The 23,382-nt window shown below is 40.0% G+C and overlaps 2 protein-coding genes across 4 annotated transcripts in view; one reads left to right on the forward strand and one right to left on the reverse strand.

Annotated features, from left to right (window-relative positions):
• Positions 1–8,471: 8,471 nt before the first annotated feature.
• On the reverse strand, positions 8,472–20,516 carry ZNF189 (zinc finger protein 189). Of its 3 annotated transcripts, none has more exons than XM_032636209.1 (3): positions 20,187–20,516; positions 19,371–19,455; positions 8,472–11,741 (listed from the first exon to the last, which is right to left on the reverse strand). In XM_032636209.1, the coding sequence occupies exons 1-3, from the start codon at positions 20,217–20,219 to the stop codon at positions 10,021–10,023; spliced, it is 1,839 nt and encodes a 612-aa protein (XP_032492100.1). In that variant the 5' UTR covers positions 20,220–20,516; the 3' UTR covers positions 8,472–10,020. The 3 variants fall into 3 exon arrangements, with proteins under 3 accessions (XP_032492100.1, XP_032492099.1, XP_032492101.1); XM_032636208.1 differs by having other exon boundaries at positions 19,371–19,497; positions 20,187–20,514; XM_032636210.1 differs by having other exon boundaries at positions 19,371–19,452; positions 20,187–20,513.
• LOC116754977 (bile acid-CoA:amino acid N-acyltransferase-like) overlaps positions 20,392–23,382 on the forward strand; it is a 62,517-nt gene continuing 59,526 nt past the window's right edge. Inside the window, 1 exon segment of the mRNA XM_032633861.1 lies at positions 20,392–20,923. Within this exon segment, the coding sequence (XP_032489752.1) occupies positions 20,392–20,923 (532 nt within the window).

A 23,382-nucleotide genomic window follows, 5' to 3' on the forward strand; every position in this document is an offset into this window, starting at 1 on the left:
TTTTCTGCCAGAAAATTTTTATCTAGAGCTTATTCAGCATCACTGACCCTAAGTTGTAAAGAAACCTTTCAGGTTCTCATTTATGGGTTGGGTATGAATTTATAATCAAGGCTGAGCTATTTATGTCTTTTGGTCGAGGCTGAATTACATTTCACTCAGCGTGAGGATTTATATAATGCATTTTCCCTGGCTATCATCTGATATATTTTCCTGACTAAAGCACTACAGTTGTCTTTGAAACCTCAACCCCAGTAATTTCCTTCACTCATGGTAATATGAAGACAAGTGTTACAGACTGCAGTTCCTATTAACTGTGTGATCACTGAGTGAATATGTTAGTTACGTCCTAGCTTTTGGTACACTGTCAGATTTATTCTAGTAGTTATTGAACACCTACTAAAAATAAAACCTGGTAGTAGGCACTGAAAGTAATTAAAAGAAGTTTCAGCTTTAGGGTAGCCATGGTATTTGCATACCAGACAATTAAGTTTGAGTGGCTAAGCCAGAAACACAAATGCCATTGACTGGGGGTTGGGAAGTGTAGAGGAGAGTCTGTCAGTATGGCTGGCGACAGAAAGGGAGAAGGTGACATTTAGGTTGGACATCACAGGGTGACAAAAGGGAAGGAACTCTTAGAAGAGGAACTGCCTTTGTGTGAGAAAACGCTTCGATAATTCACTGGGAGAAGATGATACCTTGAAGGCATAAGGAGCAAAAGCCGAGGCCAAGAAAAAATTACTAAATGCTGGGAGAAATAAAAGAGGAATTTGGTTTTGCTCTGCAAAGGAAGAGGGAGAGAAGGGAGGGAAGGGGCAGGAAAATGAGTGAGGAGAAGGGAAGAAATGAGAAAGGAGGAGAAAGAGAAAAGGCAGGGAGAAGCTAGGGCAACGTGGAATTGTGGAGAAGTGACTAAAAGACTTTTGAGAACGGGAGAAATATCAACCGTATAAACATATTTGTCTTCTTGAGAGGGAGAGCTGAGTTTCACATATGAGTCCACATCATCCTTTACAAAAACAAGATGCTGAGATGACTCATAATGATTCATAATGTGAATTGATTTAGCAGAAGCAGAAGCCAACTGTGACAATGAGAATATAAGCCTCTAAAACTTGCAGAAATCTTGGAGCAGGCTTTAGGCAAATCAGGAATGGGACTTCGAGACTATCTGGTCTAGCTGTCCTGGGGTAAAGGACTCCAGCTGACATCTACATTTCACTCACAGCAACAATGGAGGAAACTGGCATTCATTGTGCTAGGGCAGTTGTTCAAGGTCACATAAACAGTAGGCGAGATTTAGGCTAGTGTGATTTGCAAAAGTCCTCTGGGGAGGCAGTACTCCTGGTGGTGAAAAGCACAGGTTTTGGAGTCAGACAGTCTAGGTTCAAACGCTGGCTCTGCTGCTTCCTAGCCATGTGACCTTGGACACCTTATACAACCTTTCTGTGGTTCAGTTTCTTCAGCTCCAAAATAATAGTATCGCAAGTTATTGAGAGATTAAATGAATCAGTACATCTCAATTACATGTTCAAAATCCCTTGTCCACAATTCTGAAATCCAAAAAGCTGTAAAAACCAAAAATTTTCTCAAAAGTTTGCAGCAGATTATTTGGTGGCAAACCCTGACTCAAGGCTGTCTTGATTCCACTTGATGGGAAGCAGAGATGTGTCTGATCTTAGATGCTGACTCAGATCCTATAGAGGGAGTTATACAATGTATAGCATAAACATATATTTGCTCTCTAAAATATGAAAGATACAGATTTCCAAAACACATATACCCTCAAAGATCTTGGATAAAGAATTTGAACCACCTGCTGTATAAAAAAATAAATTAAATTTAAAAATTAAAAAAAAAAATTTGAACCTGTCCTTAGAACAATATCTGCCATGCTTCTATAGTAACAGATGAACTATCCATGCTCAGAGCCCTGAGGGCTCATGTAATGCTACCAGTTCTCTAAGCCTATTTTCTAGAGAGGATGAATTGAGACAGGAGTAATGGCAAAGCTCGACACAGTCAGTTACAGCTCTTTTTTCATTACTCATATATGGTTTTCTAGCTGTAACATACTCTGTCCTAAGGCTCCTGAAATAGTCTAACGCTCAGTACTGGGTGTCAGTATATGTAGACATATATAAAATCAGTCGGCAAGTATTGATTTAGCACTACTGTATGCTTGGTGCTGTAAAGATACTACATGGTCCTTGTATGCTTACCACTGTGATGAGGAAGGCAAGGATACAGTTAAGAAACAAAATCGTATACAGTAATGTGCTAAATTACAGTGGCATAGGCAAGGTGCCGAAATCAAAGGAGGTGGGATGAATTGCAGACAGTTTATTGCTAGTTATATGATCTTGGGATCTTGAGTCTCAGTTTTCCCATCTATAAAATAGCGTTGCTGTTAGGTTAGCAATATTTTATGCAAAGTGCCAGATATATAAGTCATGAATAAATATATTTTTCTCTGTCAGTTGGCTCTTGAAGAATGGCACAGGCATTTGAGTGGAAGTGAAGATGAAAACTGTGTCCTGACTAGAGCTCAGATTGTGTATTTTGGGGAAATTATGGGAAATTAGGTTAAAATGGTGAGGCCAAGTGGAGTGGCACAGTAGAGTGGGAGGGTAGATAGGACAGGGATTTTATGAAAAGTTTTGCCTTGAAGTAATGAGAAATAGGGACCTGTGAATAATTTTGAGCAGGGAATAACATAATAGAGGGTATTGCTGAAAATTAGTTTTTAGAATGTAGAAGATTGGGAGGAAACCAGAAGCCAGCTAAGTGTGCGTCATAACAATTCAACATGGGGCCTAGCCTCTTGGTGGTGGAAGCCAGTGAGTGGATGTGACATCTTTAGATTGGGGAAAACAACACCCCCAAACTCTCCTTGCGTAGCATAGCTATTTAGCATTCTAATAAGTCTGTTATACTGGAACTTGAGAGGCAAGCACTGAGACAAATGAAAATTCAAAATTCTTTTACATCTAATTCTCAAAAAGAGGCTTACATACATGCATAGACTCAGCCCTTTGAGTATGCTGGCACAGTGAAATATAGAGCATATTCTAACCATAGCACTAATTCTTCCAGCAGTTCACAACAACCAGGGTTAAGCTGTAGCCCGAGGTCTCATGTGTCAGAGAATTCTACCCTTCTCTCTTACGATATCCAAGGTCAAGGCATCTTTATGCAGCCACTTCCAACTTTTCCTTGTCCTGCCCTGGTTTTACCCTGGGGGAATTTACAGGCCAAAGAAGTCAGAGTGCAGTTCTTGGATCCAGGGACACAATGACTGTCAATGTGATATAGAGGTTTATCTTAGTCATTGGGCTGACATAAGAAGTATGTTCTTGAGAACATGGCTCCTGGACTGGAAATAGCACAGGCAAAGATATGAACTATGTTTTATTTGTACAAAATGTATCTAAACTATGTGTCTTGGAAAGCTGGGTGATTTTTTTACACCCAGTCTTTATGCTATGGAATACATATGACTTGCTATTTACTCCCCAGTGAAGAGAATAAAGGACTGCTGAATGCCACTATGCAACTAATAATACCTATACTATTAACATAGTACCTGGCAGATATTTTAAAAAATACATGTTAATTGGACTTGTACCATTTGTGCAGTAAAGTAAATGTATCTGACCTTTTTCTGTTTGTCCGTGCGTCAAGGTTATAGAGATGGCCTTAATTAAAAAGAAACCCGCAGACTTCCCTGGTGGCACAGTGGTTAACAATCCGCCTGCCAGTGCAGGGGACACAGTTTCAATCCCTGGTCCAGGAAGATTCCACATGCCGCAGAGCAACTAAGCCTGTGAGCCACAACTACTGAAGCCCATGTGCCTAGAGCCCGTGCTCCGCAACAAGAGAAGCCACTGCAATGAGAAGCCCGCGCACCACAACGAAGAGTAGACCCCACTCGCCGCAACTAGAGAAAGCCCACGCGCAGCAACAGACACAACACAGCCAAAAACAAAAAAAAAAAAACGGAAAAAACCAATCAGCTCATCCCTACCATACCCAAGGCCACAAAACATTTTTGAAGGAGGTGGAGAAGGAAGGATAACCAATACAAATTAGGAACAGTAACTTCAAAAAATGATTGGAATATCTGAACTAGATTTTTTTTTAAGTTGAAATGTACTCTGCAAGAAAATATTCTCAACTGGGTATGCTGTGTATGCCCCTAGATTTGCTGATGACATCCTCCTTTAGGAAGACAGATGAAAGTGAAAGGCCTCACTCATCAAAATTACAGAGAAATGGAGTATTACAGTAATTTTTTTGCCACCAAGGACTCCTTTCACTTGTTCATTTTATTTATTTATTTACTTTGGCCGTGCTGTGTGGCTTGCAGGATCTTAGTTCCCCAACCAGGGATTGAACCCAGTCCCACAGCAGTAAAAGCACCGAGTCCTAACCACTGGACCACCAGGGAATTCCCTCACCTCGTTTTATTTATTTTTCTTTTTTTGGAGTATAATTGCTTTACAGTGCTGTGTTAGTTTCTGCCATACAATGAAGTGAATCAGCTATATGTATACCTATATCCCCTCCCTCTTGGACCTCCCTCCCACCCCCACTCCACATCCCACCCGTCTAGGTCGTCACAGAGCACCACGCTGAGCTTCCTGTGCTTTATAGCGTGTTTCCACTAGCTATTTATTTTACGCATGGTAATGCAGATAGGTCAGTCCTAATCTCCCATTTCATCCCACCCCTCCCTTTCCCCCCGTGTCCACATGTCCGTTCTCTATGTCTACATCTCTATTCCTGCCCTGCAAATAGGTTCATCTGTACAATTTTTCTAGATTCCACATAAATGTGTTAATATATAATGTTTGTTTTTCTCTTTCTGGCTTACTTCACTCTGTATGACAGACTCTAGGCCCATCCATATCTCTACAAATGACCCAGTTTCATTCCTTTTTATGGTTGAGTAATGTTACATTGTATATATGTACATCTTCTTTAGCCATTCATCTGTTGTTGGACATTTAGGTTGTTTCCATGTCCTGGCTATTATAAATAGTGCTGCAATGAACATTGGGGTACATGTGTCCTTTTGAATTATGGTTTTCTCAGGGTATATGCCCAGTAGTGGGATTGCTGGGTCATATGGTAGTTCTATTTTTAGCTTTTTAAGGAACCTCCATACTGTTCTCCACAGTGGCTATTTCAATTTACATTCCCACCAGCAGTGCAAGAGGGTTCCCTTTTCTCCACACCCTCTCCACTTGCTCATTTTTAACTGTTACCTACTGTGATGGCTAATTTTATGTTTCAACTCTACTAGACTAAGGGATGTCGGTGAAACATTGTCTTTGGGTGTGTCTGTTGAGGGTGTTTCTGAAAGAGATTTGTATTTAAGTCCTTAGACTGAGTAAAGAAGATTGCCCTCAACCATGCTGATTTGATTATCCAATTTGTTGAGGGCCTGAATCAAAAATGAATGAGGTCAAATTCGTTCTCTGCCCAAGCGGGGTATGCATCTTCTGTCCTTGGACATCAACGCTTCTGGTTCTTAAGCTCCTTTGGACTCAGATTGAATTACATCATTGGCTTTCAGTTTTCCAGCTTATGAACAGCATACCATGGGACTTCTTGTACTCCATAATCACATGAGCCAATTCTTATTATCTATCTATCTATCTATCTATCCATCCATCCATCCTATTGGTTTATTGGTTCTGCTTCTCTGGAGAACCCCAAAAGATATACTAATTAATATTTTTTTGCTTCATCTACTTTAACCCTAATTTTCTTTCAAAATTGTTCCATGTGTTAATTCACATAAGGAATTTGAGTAATGCCATTAAAAGTTCAGTCTTTTACTTTAGTGGGGCCCTAAACAAAACCCCACAATCCCGCCTCAAGTTTTTGTTTGGTTCTCTCTTCCATTGTCCGTAATTGCTACTCCAAATTTTCCTATTGACAAGGCTCCCAACTCTACCCCTCATGGTGGCCACCCCTCTCCTTCTCTGACTCTCAAAACATGAATTTGACTATTTTTTGGAAATGGGTCATCTCAAGTGTATTCTATTTCTTCCCCTTCCCCCAGACACTAAATCTGTCCTCTTTCCTTTTCTCGCAAATGGGAGGAAGAAAGCCTCCATAGTAAATCCTTCCATTAGTGCTAAAATTCTTTTTTGCTTATCTAATAACTAAATTTCCATTTGCTCTCCTTTATCTTCAACTTCTCCCTCAACTGGCTATCTATTCAGAATGGAAAAATACTTTTTTTCTTTAATCTTGATCTATATCCCTCCTCATATTCACAATCTACTTTTTATTCCCTTTTACAGACCAGTAAAATTAAGTAAGACGAATAATCAAAAAAGGATTGCCATTTTTTTTTAACTAAAGACATACATTCAACAGGCCAAAATTACTATTATTTCATGAAAGGACTTTTTTATTTTAAAAGGGGGGCATTATTTCAGAAAAAGATTAAGTTCTTGAATCAACTTAGCTTTTTTTTTTCGCGGTACGCGGGCCTAGGCTCCAGACGCGCGGGCTCAGCCGCCATGGCTCAGGGGCCTAGCCGCTCCGCGGCATGTGGGATCTTCCCAGACCGGGGCATGAACCCACGTCCCCTGCATTGGCAGGTGGATTCCCAACCACTGCGACACCAGGGAAGCCCTCAATTTAGCTTTTTTACAAAGCTACTCTATTGTCCTTGTTTTTACCATTTGAATGTAGAATAGTAAACTTTTCACCATGAATTGATAGTATTTGAGAATTGATGATCTACACTCTTCAGACACAATTTAAGCCCCTGAAAACTGGCCCTTCCCAATTTCAGAAGCTGTTCTTATAGTACTCATTAATGACTTTCTAATAATCCAATCTAAAGGACACTCTTCAACCTTTCTTTGATGTCTCTGCAGCACTCTTCTAGGTCACTTTCCTAGTTATCACTATGTACTGGGTTTTTGATACTTCTGGCTGTTCCTGTCTCCTTTGAATCTTGCCAATCCACTAAACAAGAGTGGGCCTCAGGATTCCATCCCTGGATTTCTTTTCTTGCTTTATTCTTTCCTTAAATCTTACTTACTTCAGTTCTGTGTCTAAACACGTGAATTCCTAAATCAATTTCTAACCTAGATCTTCCCTGTGCACCATGTCCACATCTCCAATTATCTTCAGACGTGTCTGTCTCACAGATAAGCCAAACATTGCACGCTCAAAAACTTTAGTAATTAATTCCTTACTCCATACCAGGTGCACTGTCCTCCCCCACCCTTTTAGTAAGAATACCAACCACCCAAACCCACCTTGAATCTTTACTTTTTCACCTTCCTCATCCAATTAGCAATCAGGTTTTACTCTGTATTTCTCAAGTTCATCTCCTTTCATTCCCACTGCCTTAAAGACACCACAATCTCTCAGTAGTACTACTCTAAGAGACTCTTGAAGTTAACATGGAAACCACAGGCCCTTGAATGCTTACTTTGTGCAACTTCCTGAGGATAAGACCCCCAGATCTTAAAAAGGTCAAGAGCCAATTTTTTCCCTCCTATTCACTTCCACATTGTCTCCTGAGTTAAAGTGGAGGCACCACAAGATGTGTGTTGTGTAGTATTTGGAAAGGTACACAAGGGAAGAATCTGGGGTACCAGTAATATTTAAGCTGGGTAGCAGTTATATAGAGGTTTAGTTGTGAAAATCCACTGCGCTATATTCTTAAAATGCGTCCTTTTCTTATACACACCATACTTACCTACAAGGAAAACATTACCACAGGATTTCAGGAGAAATCAAGTCCTATCTCTATAGCACTATAACTCTTGTTTATGGGCACCTTACCTCCTGCCACATTCCCATCACCAAGCAATCAGTTCACTCTGTAGTTGCCAGATCCTCTCACAACTTCGTCTTCAGACAGTATTCATCTTTCCTGGTACTTGTCTTTTAGCCTCATCTTAGGCATTATTTCCTCTTGAAAGATTTTTCTCCTTCCCTCATCTTCTGGCACTTCATATCCCTCTCTAAAGTCCTCTGCACATTTCTATCTTTTTCTTGTAAAACAGCAGTGTATACTGCAGTGTACTTGCTTTAAGAAAAAAAAAAACACCTTTTTTGGCTATGATTTTTACAGCCAATGAATTGTATACATAAGCAAGAACTGTTTCGCTGTTACTGGAGTTTGGAGCTGTCACTCCAGATTCACATTCAAGGATGTTAAAAATTACATACTTTTAGGAATATCTCAAATGACCATGGCCCCAAATTACAGTGAGGTCAACAGCCAGAACTTCTGCTCAGCAAGACAATCATACGATACAGTGCAATTTCAGCAAAAAGCAGAGAAATGTTTTCGTGTGCATGCAGTGAAAACATATACTTTGTGTTAGGTTTTTCAAAACACAGGATTCCATCTCTGGATTTCTAAGAACCTCATTATTAGTTGTGACTCTGGGCTGGGGAACCACTGGTGCAGAACAAGTAAAACAGGGAGATTTAGGGCAGGAGGATAATTTTATTGAAAAATTAAGTGCATTATCAGCTACCTTTTGTACTATTCACTGAGTTACAAACTCTGTTTTAAAAAGTTAACTGTATGGTAACTGTGAGTAATTAATTTGAATAAGGAAGTGTACAGAGAGGTGTATTTCTACACATACCATAACATCCACATTTATGTGTGCATGCACACACACATACGCACATACTCAGAGACGGGAAGATGAAAGTTTGGAGGTGACGTTAAGAATGTCTAGGTTATAGTTGAAAGTGAGGTCTTTTGCTTAAACTATTAGGAAATTAGAATTACCGAGTCCTGGCGATTTGGAATTATATACTCAGGAACTAAAGAACCTGGATTTAACCTTAATTGAACTATCCCAGAAAAGGTAACAAGTCAGAGGTAGAACAAGTGAGAGCAGTTTCCTTTAAATCCTTGATTCTAACCTTTAAATGCTGTAATATATTTGACAGGATAGATTTTACACTAGAGTAACAAATAACTCTTACACAAAGCAAAAAACAAAACAGGTTTAATGATTAGAAGAGCTGAATACGTTTATAATAACCATTAACTAAGGAAGCCCTAGAACCAGAAATAAGGATTTTAAAATTGCATGCAAAGTCTAGTTACCATAAAAATCAAAGCAATACCAAAATATCTCAGCTTCTTAGCATAGATTCCAGGTCTTTTTATTTCCAACTCTTGGTAATCAAAATATTTACACTTTCACATGCTACTGGTAATGGAGGAATAAGATTTAATTTGTCTAGGACTACAAATATCTTTCACAGATTGGAGGACACAAAAAGAACAGTGTCTTCCTCCACCTTTTTGGGCCCATCTTGGGAAAAAAGAAAAGGCACTCCCAAAGGCTCCTTGGTAACACCTTTGCTAGGTTTGTTAATTACATAATCTGTACATTTACTTAATATGTAAAATTAATGGTCCACTCATTTCACAGATCTGGGAATCACATGGCATTGGAACTGCCTTTAACCCACATGCCAACAACTGGATTAGACAATGACAAAAGCTTTGGGTGCCAGTTTTTTAAAAAATGGGGGGTTTGTTTCCTTGAAAACTTAAGCATATGCTTAATTATTGGACTTGGCATGCATAGCCAAACATGTCATGGAACTGAAAGAACCACCATATATTATGGTGCCAGAGGACTCTGAGCAATTATACTAGTTTTCTAACATCAGCTGCTTCCAACTCCCTTATGCCAATGTAACTTTGTTCTTCTCCCTTTATTAATTATAACTAAGTGCTCTGAACCTGGGTTTAACCTCTCTGCTGAAAGATTTGTAAAAGAAAGATGCTTAAATTACTGAGTCCTTCTCTATGATCGTCAAAACAAAGAGTAATGGAAATCAACTGCCTGTGGGCAGCTGCCTATTATTCACAGAACCTTTAGAAACCATTTGCCTGAGGCCAAAGAGAACCTGCTTTATCTAAATCTTGACTCACGTTGAGCCATACTGAAACTGCACTTGGGTAGCTGGTCTCAAGTCAAACCAAGCTTAAGTATTTCTCTATGTTTACTGCATCCATGTAGTGTGCAATTTTTGATGCTGAATAAGAGATATATGGCAATCGAAGGCTTCCCCACAAGCATCACATTCGTGGGTTTCTTGAATTTTCACCTCTGCATGGATCTTCTGATGGTTGACAAGGCTGCGCTGTTGACTGAAACTTTTGTCGCACTTCTCACACTTATAAGGTTTTTCTCCTGTATGTATTCTCTGATGCTGAATAAGGCCTGAGTTCCGGCTAAAGGCCTTCCCACATTCATCACATTTATGGGGTTTATTACCTGTGTGAACACCCTGATGTCGAATAAGATTACAGAGTTGACTAAAACTTTTGCCACACTGTCTGCACAGATAGGGTCTCTCACCAGTGTGGATTCTCTGGTGTTCAATAAGAAATGAGCTCCGACTGAAGCTTTTCCCACATACAGTACATAGGTAGGGCTTTTCACCAGTGTGGATTCTTTGATGTTGTACAAGATGAGCACTGACACTAAAAGTTTTCCCACATTCATCACATTTATAAGATTTTTCCTTAGGGTAGACTTCCTGCTGTATAATAAGATTGCAATTTGGATCAAAACTTTCCTTGGTTTCACTGTATGAATAAGTCTTCTCTCTGGTGTGGATTCTCTGATGCTGAATAAGACCTGAGCTTCTACTAAAGGCTTTTCCACATTCCTCACATTTATGGGGTTTGTCCCCTGTGTGAATTCTCTGATGACGAGTAAGGTTGCAAAGTTGACTGAAGCTTTTCCCACACTCTTTGCACTGATAAGGTCTTTCACCTGTATGGATCCTCTGATGTTCAATAAGGAATGAGCTCCGACTGAAGCTTTTTCCACATTCAATACAAAGAAAAGGCTTCTCACCAGTGTGGATTTTTTGGTGTTGTATAAGGTATGTACTTAATCTAAAGGCTTTCCCACATTCACCACATTTATGGGGTCTTTCCCCAGTGTGAATTCTCTGATGTTCAACAAGTAATGAATTTCGACTAAAGCTTTTCTTACATTTGGTACAGTGATAGGGTTTCTCACCAGTGTGAGTTCTCTGATGTTCAATCAGGTGTGATTTCCAACTGAAGGCTTTCCCACAGTCACTACATTTATGGGGTTTCTCACCTGTGTGAATCCTTTGATGTTTAACAAGGCTTCTTCTCTGGCTGAAGCTCTGTTTACATTGGTTACACTGATAGGGTCTCTCTCCAGTGTGGATTCTCTGATGTCTAATAAGGGTTGAGCTCACACTAAAGGTTTTTCCACAGTAATTACACTCATAGGGCCTTTCCCCAGTGTGGATTCTCTGATGTTCAATAACAAATGAACTGCGACTGAAACTTTTCCCACATTCATTACATTGAAAAGGTTTTTCTCCCGTATGGACCCTTTGATGTTGAATGAAATGAGCCTTGCGGACAAAACCCTTTCCACATTCTTCACATTTATGACATTTCTCTTCTGAATTTTGTCTCTTACGGATAATGCTAGTGTTTCCTCTGAACATTCTTTGTTCCTGGGTCAAAGATTCCCTTGGTATTTCCCATAAGAAGATTCCTCTCTGTTTATCTAACCTACCAACAAGTTCAAAGGTTTCTCTACCCATAGGATCCTGGTCAATTTCACTTTTGATTCTTGTAACTATTACACCCTGTGGTTCCACTTCTTCCTCAATTTCCTCAATTTCTTGTTTCACAGTTGGCTCCTCATCCTTATCTCTGTTCAAAACATCTGGAATGATAAATGGAAAATAGAAACATCAGCCTAGCTCTTGCCAGCAAGGAGAAACTGTCAGAAAAATAAGATAATTAAGATAAATGATCTACTATGTGCATAAAATGTAGTTTACTACATCACAGCATCCTTGTGATGGTTACATTAGTTCATATACATAAAGCATTTATAACTACCTGGCAAACAGTACAAGCTATATAAATATTTAGTATTAGTTATCTGATAAAATGAAATGTTTTTCTTGGAGAAAGGGTATGAAAAGAGTGTTTACGAGGCACAAAATGCATCAGCAGGAGAAAGGAGGAAGGGCTGATAAATCAACAGCGAATTATGCAAGGTAAGATGGGCAAACAAAGAAGTAAAACAAGTAGTGGCAGGATAAACTAGCCTATTAAGGAAGAAAGGATAACATGGGAAGAAAACAGTCGGTTCAGGAAAATTTAGGATGAGGTAGCATTATGGGAATGTGAATAAACCAAATAACTGACAGAAAAGAACACATAAAATGATGCTGAGAAGGATAAAAGACAAAAACCAGGGGAAACAACAATTCACTCATTAATAAGAATTTATTTATTGTGATCAAAAGCATTCCAGGCATTGTATAATGAGTTAGGATTTAGAGATAAGGCAAGAAGCCCCCTACCAAATGGAATGGGTGACAAGTACAAATGGGGAAAGAATATAATATGGTAAAGAAAATATTAAGTAAAATAGCTCCTACATCAAGAGACAAATGGCTTTTAAAAAACTGGGTTGAAGTGAAATAGACTCTATGATATAGAAAAACAGGAAAAAACCAAAAGGAACATGGTTAGAGCTAATGGAAGAAACTAAGAAAAAGAACAGTCTGTGGTAGCTTATGACTTCACCTACCACAAATACTACATTCTTCAAGTATACATAATTCTCATGGCTTTAAAGATATAAGACACAAGTTGGAACCATCTATTTCCAACTGAGATTCTGCATGACATCTGAGAAATGATAATCTTGCATGTGTTGGAAGAAAGATAACATAATGGTCTATGATAGAGCAGCATAGAGGACACTTAAGTCTGCCTCTGACGACTATCCTGATTTTCTGTCTCTTGCTGTCTGTTGGATAACTCCATGAGAAGATTGTATCACCACCAAATTTATATTTGGCCCTAAACAATTTCCCTTTTTAGACTTCCTCTTTTCTTTCAATTTTCTAGTCTTCTAACTGTGGAGTCATCTTTGAAGTTTCTTTTCACTTCAGTCATTATTTTATTCCAAAAAAACTTCTTCTTATTTCCCTAAGAAACTTTATTTCTGCCTAAGTCTACTTACAGTGCTCTCTCTCAAATTCACTTTCAGTACACTGTGTTTTCTTTCACTCAATGAAAAAGTATGAGAGAACTCCCTCACCATTCTACCTCCTACCTATAAAATTACCTTCAGTGGTACATGAAGATATATCCCATTCTTACCCAAAGCTAATTCATCTACTCTCTCCTGATCCCATTTGCCTCTGGGCACTTGTTCAGTTATTACCATTTCTTCCTCTTTCTTCAATCTGTATTCTCCATTGACACCTTCCTACCAACATACAAATATATCCAACTTTATCCTGAAACCTGAAATCCTTTTCTAGGTGAAATCCAAGCTTTGAAAAAAATCTTAACACTGTACCTCTCCGTTTCCTATGTTTTCAATGACCAACCTCTTCCCATTCAATCTATTCTACAACCTACTATAAAATCTGATTTCTGTTTCCAGAATCTAGAGAAACTTCTCATTAAATCACCAATGACTTTCAAATAACAAATACAATGGGCATTTTTAGTCCTTATTTTACTCAGCAGCATCTGATACTGTGGACTATTCCTGTTTCTTGACACTGTTTTTGTTCCTGTGCTATTATATTCTAGGTCCCTCCCTACTTCTTTTCTTTGCCCTTTTCTAATACATTTCCCTCATGTATTTTTCTTCCTTTGTCAACTGTTTAAGGTTATTGTTACCCATGTTTACATCCTTATCTTGCTCTATATACACACCCTCTGAATACTGCCACTTAAATGTCTCAAAAAGAGCTCACAATTAACATGACCATCATCATTTGCTGTCATGTCTGTCCCCACCTCTAATCATCTTCCCTTGAGAGGCATCATCATCCATCACATTAAAGTCCCAAAGCAGGAAATCATCCTAGATTTCTCCCTTTTTCTTACCATTAATCAATCACCAAAATCAATGATTCTACTCTTTAGCATTTGCCTTCTCTCTCTGTTTTCCTTGGATTATTGCAAAAGCCATCTAATAATCCTTGGCTCTTGTCTTTAGGCTGTATCTATTTCACTGAATCCAGAGAGATCTTCATAAAATGGAATTCTAATCATGTCACCACTTATAGATTCACTAGCACTCCATTATCTCTAAAATCAAATCAAATCCCTTTACACAATGATGCTTAGCATTTCATGAGGTCTCTTAAGCTTTAATTCACCCTCCTACCCAAGCTCTCACACTTCAAGTGGGCAAATTGCTTGTGCTTTAGTCTTTTATGCCATTTCTTGGCATAACTCATTTATGAAATGTCCACCAACATTGTTTACTTGGGCAACTCTTGGTTTCTCTTTAAGATTCAATGCAAAGCAACCATAAGGCCTTCACTTAGTCCAATAGATGATTTAAGCGCTCTGTTTTTGATCACCAGCCCTTGTCCATGACTGCATTATAGTATTATTACACTGTACTTTTAACTTTCTCTTTTCCATTGGATTGTAAGTTCTTTTTGAGAAGGTAAAGTTTCTTCATAATGCTTACCCAGTGGATATTGTTCCAGGGTTTTACTCAAAGGAATAATACAAAATTACATTATTCACAGATGATATGAATGCCTACCCAAAATTCCTAAAAGAATTAAATGAAATATAATAGTGATAACAGGACTGACATATAAAACAAATACTGGTTCTTACCACCAAGAATAACCAGTTAGTAAATATTATAGAAAAATAAAATATACTTTTCATGATAATAAAACCCATAAAACCTAGGAATGTATCTACAAGAAATGCAAGATTCATAAAAATAATCCATACAATTTTTCTAAAGGACATAGACAATTAAATAGAGTCAACCAAATTGCTAAAGAGAGTCAACATTATAAGGATCTTATTTCTTCCCAAACCAACCAACAAACCTAACTGTATTCCAACAAAAATCCCACAAGCCAGTTAAAAAACCCCAAGTAATCTAAATTTCAACCAGAAGAATGCAGAAAACTAGTTAAGTACAGTTGACCCTTGAACAACACGAGGGTTAGGGGCACTGACCCTCCACACTGTTGAAAATCCATATATAACTTTACAGTTGGCCCTCCATATCCATGGTTCTGTACCCGCGGATTCAACCAACCACAGACTGTGTAGTACTGTACTACGTATTTAGTGAAAAATAATAATGTATAAGAGAACTCAAGCATTTCAAATCTGTGTTGTTCAAAGGTCAACTGTATACCCTGAAAGAGAATATAAGTGACTTAATCTTACCAGACATGAAATATAATGTATTGCTGAAGTAAATATAACAGAGAGGCACAAGCATGAAAACAAATAGGTCAAACAGAAAGACAGGTAAAATAAGTGAGTCTAGGCTTCCACACATGGCAGCTTAGAAATGACTAGCCATTAGACCTGGGCTTGGTAGCTATAACCACCTTCTGAGGTATCTGCCGTGCTTGTATGTTCCCATCGTCTGGTCATAGCTAATTTTTCTAGAGTACCCAGTTGCATCTCAGTTTTCTAGGTAAAAGAATGAGAGAATGGGGAAGGACTTGCATTCCTAGGCCTAGCACAGTGCTTTATAATTATTTACCGAATGAATGAGTAGTTGAACAAATAATTGGAAAGAGCCTATAATTAAAGGAGGAAAACAGTGAATTTAAGGTCTTACAGGTACAGCAATTCCCAATTCTGTCAAGGTCCAATCTGGCTCAAGTTGTCTGGAGATAAGTCATTAAAACCAAAGAAGTCTATTTCAGCTGAAAGAATTGAAAGATCAAGAACTAAGAGATCAAGCTGTCAGCTGTATCATCAATATAGTTCCTAAAATTTTTAAAGAAAAATAGAAAGGATAGGTATGACTGAAAAGGCAAAATTACAAAGCTAGATGAGTTGTGTTAAGTAGAGCAACAGGATGAAGTGGAGGAAAACACTATAGTGGAATAGTTTTTAATAATTGTAATCTCTCATCAAGGGAGCACTCATCAAGGGGATGGATATAGAGTTTACAGAGGAGGATGAACAGGTTGTGAGGGGAGAAATAATAACTGATGAAAAGCTGTATTTCAGCTACAATAAAGAAGACAGCCTAAAAGTAGGAGATCACAGATGGGCTCACTGCCATTTTACAGTACTAGGCACAGGCAAGGCTGGGCATTTGCATGGTATTATCAACCAGGGCACCATATGGGTGGAAAAAGCTGTCAGTGACTCAGAGATACCATAGCTAAATGGAAAAAAATACCTAGCCTGACATGGCTGGAGACTGAAGTGGTATCCTGGAAATAACAGAAGAGGCTAGAAAGCTAGGCAGGGGCTGTATAACGAGGTGCTAGTATGCAGGACAAAAAATTAAGATTTTTATCCTTTAAGCTGTCAGAAATCACCGAAAGTTATAAGCAGTTAATAACACAAAATCACTTTGGTGGCAGTAAAGAGAACATATTAGAATAAAGGGAGACTGGAAGCACAGGGCTAGTTTACAGGCTAATGCAATAATTTTGTCAAAAGATATTGAGTCTTAAATTATATTCACTCAGTCACCCAAATATTTAAGAAGCATATAATACATGCCTGGCTCTGTGCTAAGTGCTGGAGAAATCAAATGAAAAAAAATACAGTTACTGTCCTCTTGAAGATCAGTCTATTTAGAGAAATAACATAATGATTATAGTACACTGAAATAAATTCAACAATGGAAGTGTATACAAGATACCACAGAGAAAGGAGTACTTAATTCTGAAGAGGAGGCCCTTGAGATCTTAGTGGATTATCTGAGTTATTTATGTGGTCTTCAAAAGGAGATGACTAAGAAGTTGGAGTTCAACAGAGAAGATAATGACAATGATGATGAAGATAACAGTTGACATTTATATTGTACTTACTACATGCTGGTCAGTGTCCTAAATGCTTTACATATATTAACTAAGTTAATGCTCATAATAATCCTAAGCGGTAAGTGCTATTACTATTTACATTTTATATTAAAAAAAAACAGGCACAGAAAGGTTAAGTCACAAGGCTAGTAAGTGGTGGAATCAGGATTTTTTACTTGGACAGTTAGGCTCCATACTGCCTCTCTTAAGTAGAGATTAAGATTTGGGACATACCATCACATAGCAGTAGCTGATGACCTGAGTGTAAATAAGGTCTGCCAAAGAAGGTATATAGTCTGAGAGGAAGTCTGAGAATGCAAGGCCATAGAAGGAAGCAATAAAAAGTTTCAAATATCTATAGAGAATTAAATACAGTCCAAAAAGAGTCTACTGCATTTGATAATTGGATTATTACACACCAATGTTAAACAACTGAGCAAGGTGTAGAGGCACAAAAAGGGGATTAGAGATAATGGGAGGTAAAGAAGTAGAGAACACACCTTAACTACTCTTACAAAAATCTGGCTGTGAAGCAAACAAGTAGTAGGTTACAGGGAGCTGCAAGAGAGACTGTGGCTCAAAGGAGAGCTCTAGAGCCACAAACATATCTATCATCAGAATAAAGGTACCAGGGGAGAAAGAATAGAGACTGAAACTATAAGAAAAAAAAGACTGATCAATTCTTGGAGAATGTGAGAAGACAGGCAACCTTAAGTGTGCAATGAAGGGCAGAAAACTTGAGAGTTCATGTGTGGTGGCCACTATCTTCTCTGTGAAACAGAAGGTGAGGTCCACCACTGAGTGATGCACCCAAGGAAAACTCTCTAAGTTTTTGGAATAGTCACTAAAAGGAACAGGGGCATGAGCAAATCAATGATAAAAAATTTGCTGAAATGTAAAAACCCAGTGGAGACTAGAAGAAAGAAAAGCCATGTATATATACAGGGCACCAATCCGTATGGATAAAAAATTTCTCTTGCTGTGTTTAGCAACTCAGGTAGGAGAAAAGAAAAGGCAGATTTTATAATCAGTACAGGATTTGAAGTTTGCAGAATGGGTAGAACATAATGACAAGGTGGCAAGAGAGCATGCTGGTGATCATTTTATATATAGGTCCATGGATTAGATAAGGAGGTGAAGTCAGGAGGCAGTCGAGAGCCTGGGGGAAAAAAGAAGTCAAGGAACAGGAAAGATTAAGAATAAATAGGTTTGGACTTCCCTGGTGGCACAGTGGTTAAGACTCCGCCTGCCAATGCAGGGGACACGGGTTCGATCCCTGATCCAGGAAGATCCCACATGCCACGGAGCAACTAAGCCCATGTGCCACAACTGCTGAGCCTGTGATCTAGAGCCCACGAGCCACAACTACTGAACCCGTGTGCAACAACGACTGAAGCCCACACGCCTAGAGCCCGTGCTCCGCAACAAGAGAAGCCACCGCAATGAGAAGCCCACGCACTGCAACAGAGGAGTCCCTGCTCACCGCAACTAGAGAAAGCCCACCCACAGCAACGAAGACCCAATGCAAACAAAAATAAATAAATAAATAAATTTATTAAAGAAAAAAAAAGAATAGGTTTGGTAGGAAAAGTAGACAGGTAAGAATTTGCAGTAAGCTCCACGTGGGCAGAGATCATGTCTGTTTTGGTAACCCCTGTTTAGTTATAGTCAATAAACATCTACTGCCTGAATAAAAATAAGATATTGGTCAAAGTATAAGATATTGGGGTTTAAGATTTGCCTGTAATGACAAAATTGAGGGTAGGATCATTGATGTGAGGTGCTGAATAAAAATGGAAAGCAGGGTCCCTGAAGACAATATGGTCAAGATACAGTGAGGCTGAAATAATGACAGCATGATCGATGGTATGGGTTAGCAAAGAGAAGATTCTGAAATGTGACAAAATCTATGTGAGGAACCAAAAAAAGCTGACAGATGATAGTGAAAAGGAATTGAGAGGGTAGGGCAAGATAGCTGAGACCTCAAAAGAGAGAAACTGTGTTTGAAGGTGGAAAACGAATGCTTTGGGAACAGTACTGAAAAGTTAGGAGAACAATTATTTTTCCCTTTCAGCCTTGAGACAAAGGATGAGAGGAAGGAAGAGGATGTAGGAGAATAAGCAGCCCCTGCCAGAGAAGTGGTGTCCTTGGGAAAGTGCCAGGTTTCAGTTAAGGCCAGGAGGGGTAGGGAACATTATGTGAAGAGGAACAGGGGCTCCAGAAGGCAGAGTGAAAAGGGGTGGGAGGAAAGCAGTGGGAGGATGAGCCAGGAGGGAAAGTACAGAGCAATATGGGAATGAGATTACGAAGATAGGAAGCCAGAAAAGCTTGTATTTTGGTCATTGCAAGAACGGTAGGGATGAGAGTCATGGAAACAATTCATGGCTGAAACGTTTGAATCAGAACTTTGGAACAAATCAGTTTGGTACGGTGCTAGTTCAAGTGTTCTGATTCCTTATAGTTTCTTAGATATTTTCATCAGAGAAACAGCAGATTCTTACCCAGTGAGACCAGGTTTCCATAATTCTCCATCATGACATCTTTATACAGGCTTCTCTGAGCTGGATCCAGATAATCCCACTCCTCCTGGGTAAAAAACACAGCCACATCCTCAAATGTCAGCAACCCCTGAAACAGTATGATTTCTGTAGTCAGTTCTTGTCTCAAGGACAATTCTACCACTGAAAGTAGCAGAAACAATCACTTGTCAGGGCCCGGTAGGCTAGGAAGAACATGATACTAAGAGTTCCAAATGGGGCCCAATTCTGGGAACCGACAGAATTCAGACAAGCACATCAAATTAGAGGATAACTGAGCTGGATCTTTGTCCTCTGTAGTGAGGAACCTAAGGATAAGGCTTTCTGATTTACTCATTATGCCCTAATATTTGAATTTTAGTAAGCTGCCCCAAGGCCTTCCCCACTTTCCTGCGCCTTATTGCCCCACTCGATTCTCTACAAGCACTGCCTTGAGACCCGTTTCAATTCAGATTTCTCCAAGCGTCTACTTTGGGTCCAGGCATCTCGGCAGGTGTAGAAGACACAGGGGGGGATCAAAAAAGATACCTCACCTGTAAACACTCGTAAATGAAAACGATAGTTTGGAGCATTACCAATTTTCTTTAGCTGATTTATCAAGTCACTTTTGAAAAACGGAGCCAGTCGTCAGTTTGATCGCGAACGGCGCCCCAGTGTATCAGGGGGTACTTCACTGCACCGCGCTGGCCCTCAAGACCGCGACCCGAGAGGTGGGGGGGCGGTGGCGCGGCCTAGCTTGGGAACGGCGAGAGAACGGGGATACCCGGAGGGGCGACTTACCTTTGGCTCTGGCGGGGGGCTAGGCGAGGCCATCTCTCGAACAGAAAATCAGGGCAGGAATCCGGGGTGGCCGCACGAAAAGGAGCCTCTGGCAAGGCCTACCCGGCCGCTGAAGATTAGGCCCGAAGAAGGCGAGGCCTCCAGGCTGGATCTGGCCAGGTCCTGCCTCGGACCCCGAGCGGTCACGACCCCAGCAGCATGTCAGATGCGCTACTTGGCCGCCCCCACCCCGAAACCCCTCCCCTGCCTGGCTGCGCCGCTTTCAGGCCTCGCTAGAGCCTCCTCCCGGTTGCCAGTTCCTGCTGCTTTCAGCCAAAGAACGCTATGCTCGCCCGCCCCCGGACCAGAAGGCGTCACCCGGAACGTTCCCGGGGCGCCCCTCAACTACAACTCCCGTCATGCTACGAGAGAGCTCCTGGGTCCAGCCTCCCCCGGCAATGGCTACCGAACTACACTTCCCGGAGTGCAAAGGGTGAGGGAGCCGCTGGTGAGTCTTAACCTAGGAAAAAAGGGAACACTTGCCACTAAGCTTACATTTGATTGGCTGATCTTGCGGCGTCACTGCCGGCTGGGGGCGGAGCTCTGTCCTGAAGCTCTCATGGAACATGGCGGGTCTCTGGGTGTGCGGTGTTGCCAGAAGAAGCTTCACGTGGATAGTCTCAGGGGCGCCACGCAGAGATTTTTGGTCTCGATTCAGGTAAAGTGGAAGGTTAGACCGTGGGTCATGCTAACGGAAAGTAAGGAGGGAAACTGAGAAGGATGAACTAAGACGGGACCCTGGTCCTGCGCCACCAGGGAAGGGGCAGGAAAGTGAGTTAGGGTTCTGAGCTCAGAAGCTTAAGCGCCGGTTTCCGCGAGCGGTGGGGTCCCGTCACTTCTTTTGGCGTCAGTTTACTCATCTTAGAACCGAAATACCACCCCCTTACCCTTCCACTTCACTCGTTAATTTATTGAGTAAACTGTACTGCCGTGTGTTCCAGAGTGTAGTGCGGTGTCGGGAAACAAGTGACTCATTTGGGACGAGCAGCCCAGGAACATGAATGTGAAAGTACTCGATGAACTAAATTCATTTGCGGGGTATATTTCTTCACAAGCAAGATTCAGAGATGAAGTGCAATCTCCTCATTTTGTTCGTTCATTGATTCACTCAGCAAATGGTTTTTAGACAGGTGTCCTGGCCCAGTATTTCTCTAAGTAGGATACAGCAGCGGAAACAAAATCCCTTCTCAAAGCGTAAGTACTCTGGGCAAGAGAAAACTGAGGCCGCACAGAAAGGGAGTATTTTGCTAAAAGAAAGTAAGTTTATGACAGAGCTGGATCTGGAACTCAGGCCTCTTAACTCCCCATCTACTGCTTTTCCCACAATACCATGTGAAGTTTTGTAAAGGTAAGTCTATTTGACTCAGTGTTAGGACATCAAAATTTGTAGGAACCTTAGGGTTCCAATATATGCCCTCTTAGATTTCAAACAAAAACTCCTTCAATGCAAAAGGGTTTTTATCATCAGCTTATGCATTTATTAGCTTCCCCTCTATTTTGGTTAATATTTATTATTATCTCTCAAATCTCCTTCAAGTTTGTTTCGTTCGCTCATTCAGCAAGTATTTCTGGAGTGTCTACTATATGCTGGGCATCTAGGTGTGAGGGATACAGTTGTTAATAAGACAGACTAAATCTTTGTCTTCATAGAGCACATGTAATGGTGGAGGAAAAAATGCACAAATATAATTTCAGAAAGTGGTAAATTATGAGGAAAACTAGAGCACAGGCGTGTATCTTGGAGGTACTGCGGTTTGTTTTCAGACCACGGTAATAAAGTGAGGCTCTCAAAGCATGTTATACAAATTTTTTGGTTTCCCAGTGCACATAAAGTTATGCTTACACTGTACTGTAGTATGTTTAATGTGCAATAGCATTATGTCTAAGAAAACAATATACATGCCTTAGTTAAAAAAATACTTTATTGCTAAAAATGCTAACCATCATCTGAGCCTTCAGAGAGTCATAATCTTCTTGCTGGTGGAGGGTCTTGCCTTGATGTTGATGGCTGATGATAGTTCAGGGTGGTGGTTGCTGAAGGTTGGGGTGTCTTGCAATTTCTTAGTATAAGACAACAAAGTTGCCTGCATTGATTGACTCTTCCTTGAATGATGATTTTTCTGTAGCATGCAATTCTGTTTGATAGCACCTTACCCACAGTAGAATGTCTTTCAATATTGGAATCAATTCTCTCAAACTCTACGCCTTCTTTATCAGCTAAGTTTTTGTAACGTTCTAAATCCTTTGTTGTCTTTTCAACAATCGTCACGGTGTCTTTAGCCCGAGTAGATTCCATCCCGAGAAACTATTTTCTTTGTTTATCCATAAGAAGCAACTCTTCGATGATGGGGTTTTATCATGAGATTTCAGCAATTCAGTTACATCTTTAGGGTCCACTTCTAATTCTAGTTCTCTTGCTATTTCTACTACATTTGCAATTACTTCTTCACTGATGTCTTAAACCCCTGAAAGTCATCCGTGAGGGTTAGAAACTTCCAAACTCCTGTTTATGTTGATATTTTACCATGAATCACGAATATTCTTTTTTTTTAACGAATATTCTTAACGGCTTCTAGAATGATGAGTTATTTCCAGAAGGTCTTCAAATGACTTTGACCAGATCCATCAGAGGAATCGTTATCTATGGCAGCTGTAGCCTTACAAAATGTATTTCTGAAATAATAAGTCTTGAAAGTAAAAATTACTCCTTGCTCTGTGGACTGCAGAATGGATGTTGTGTTAGCACACATGAAAAAGCATTAATCTCGTATGTCTCCATCAGGGAGCTCTTGGGTGATCAGTTGCATTGTCAATGAGCAGTAGTATTTTGAAAGGAATCTTTTTTTCTGAGCAGTAGGTCTCAACGGTGGGCTTCAAATATACAGTAAACCATGTTGTAAACAGATGTACTGTCTTCCAGGCTTTGTTGTTCCATTTATAGATCACAAGCAGAGTAGATTTAGCATAATTCTTAAGGGCCTTAGCATTTTTAGAATGGTAAATGAGCATTGGTTTTAACTTCAGGTCACCAGCTACATGAGTCTCTAGCAAGAGTCATGCTGTCCTTAGAAGCTTTGAAGCCAGGCATTGACTTCCCCTCTCTAGCTATGAAAGTCCTAGATGACATTTTCCAAAAGAAGCCTGTTTTGTCTACATG

This window comes from Phocoena sinus, chromosome 6, assembly GCF_008692025.1.
Source record: "Phocoena sinus isolate mPhoSin1 chromosome 6, mPhoSin1.pri, whole genome shotgun sequence".
NCBI classification, from domain to species: Eukaryota; Metazoa; Chordata; class Mammalia; order Artiodactyla; family Phocoenidae; genus Phocoena; species Phocoena sinus.

What these genes read in the sequence shown, in the direction of transcription:
- ZNF189 (XM_032636208.1), bottom strand. Translation starts at nt 20,219, where the DNA reads ATGGCCTCGCCTAGCCCCCCGCCAGAGCCAAAG. An exon ending in GCCCCCCGCCAGAGCCAAAG is followed by an intron (nt 19,498 to 20,186) that starts GTAAGTCGCCCC and finishes ATACTGTTTCAG; the next exon opens with GGGTTGCTGACATTTGAGGA. An exon ending in TGGAAACCTGGTCTCACTGG is followed by an intron (nt 11,742 to 19,370) that starts GTAAGAATCTGC and finishes TTATCATTCCAG; the next exon opens with ATGTTTTGAACAGAGATAAG.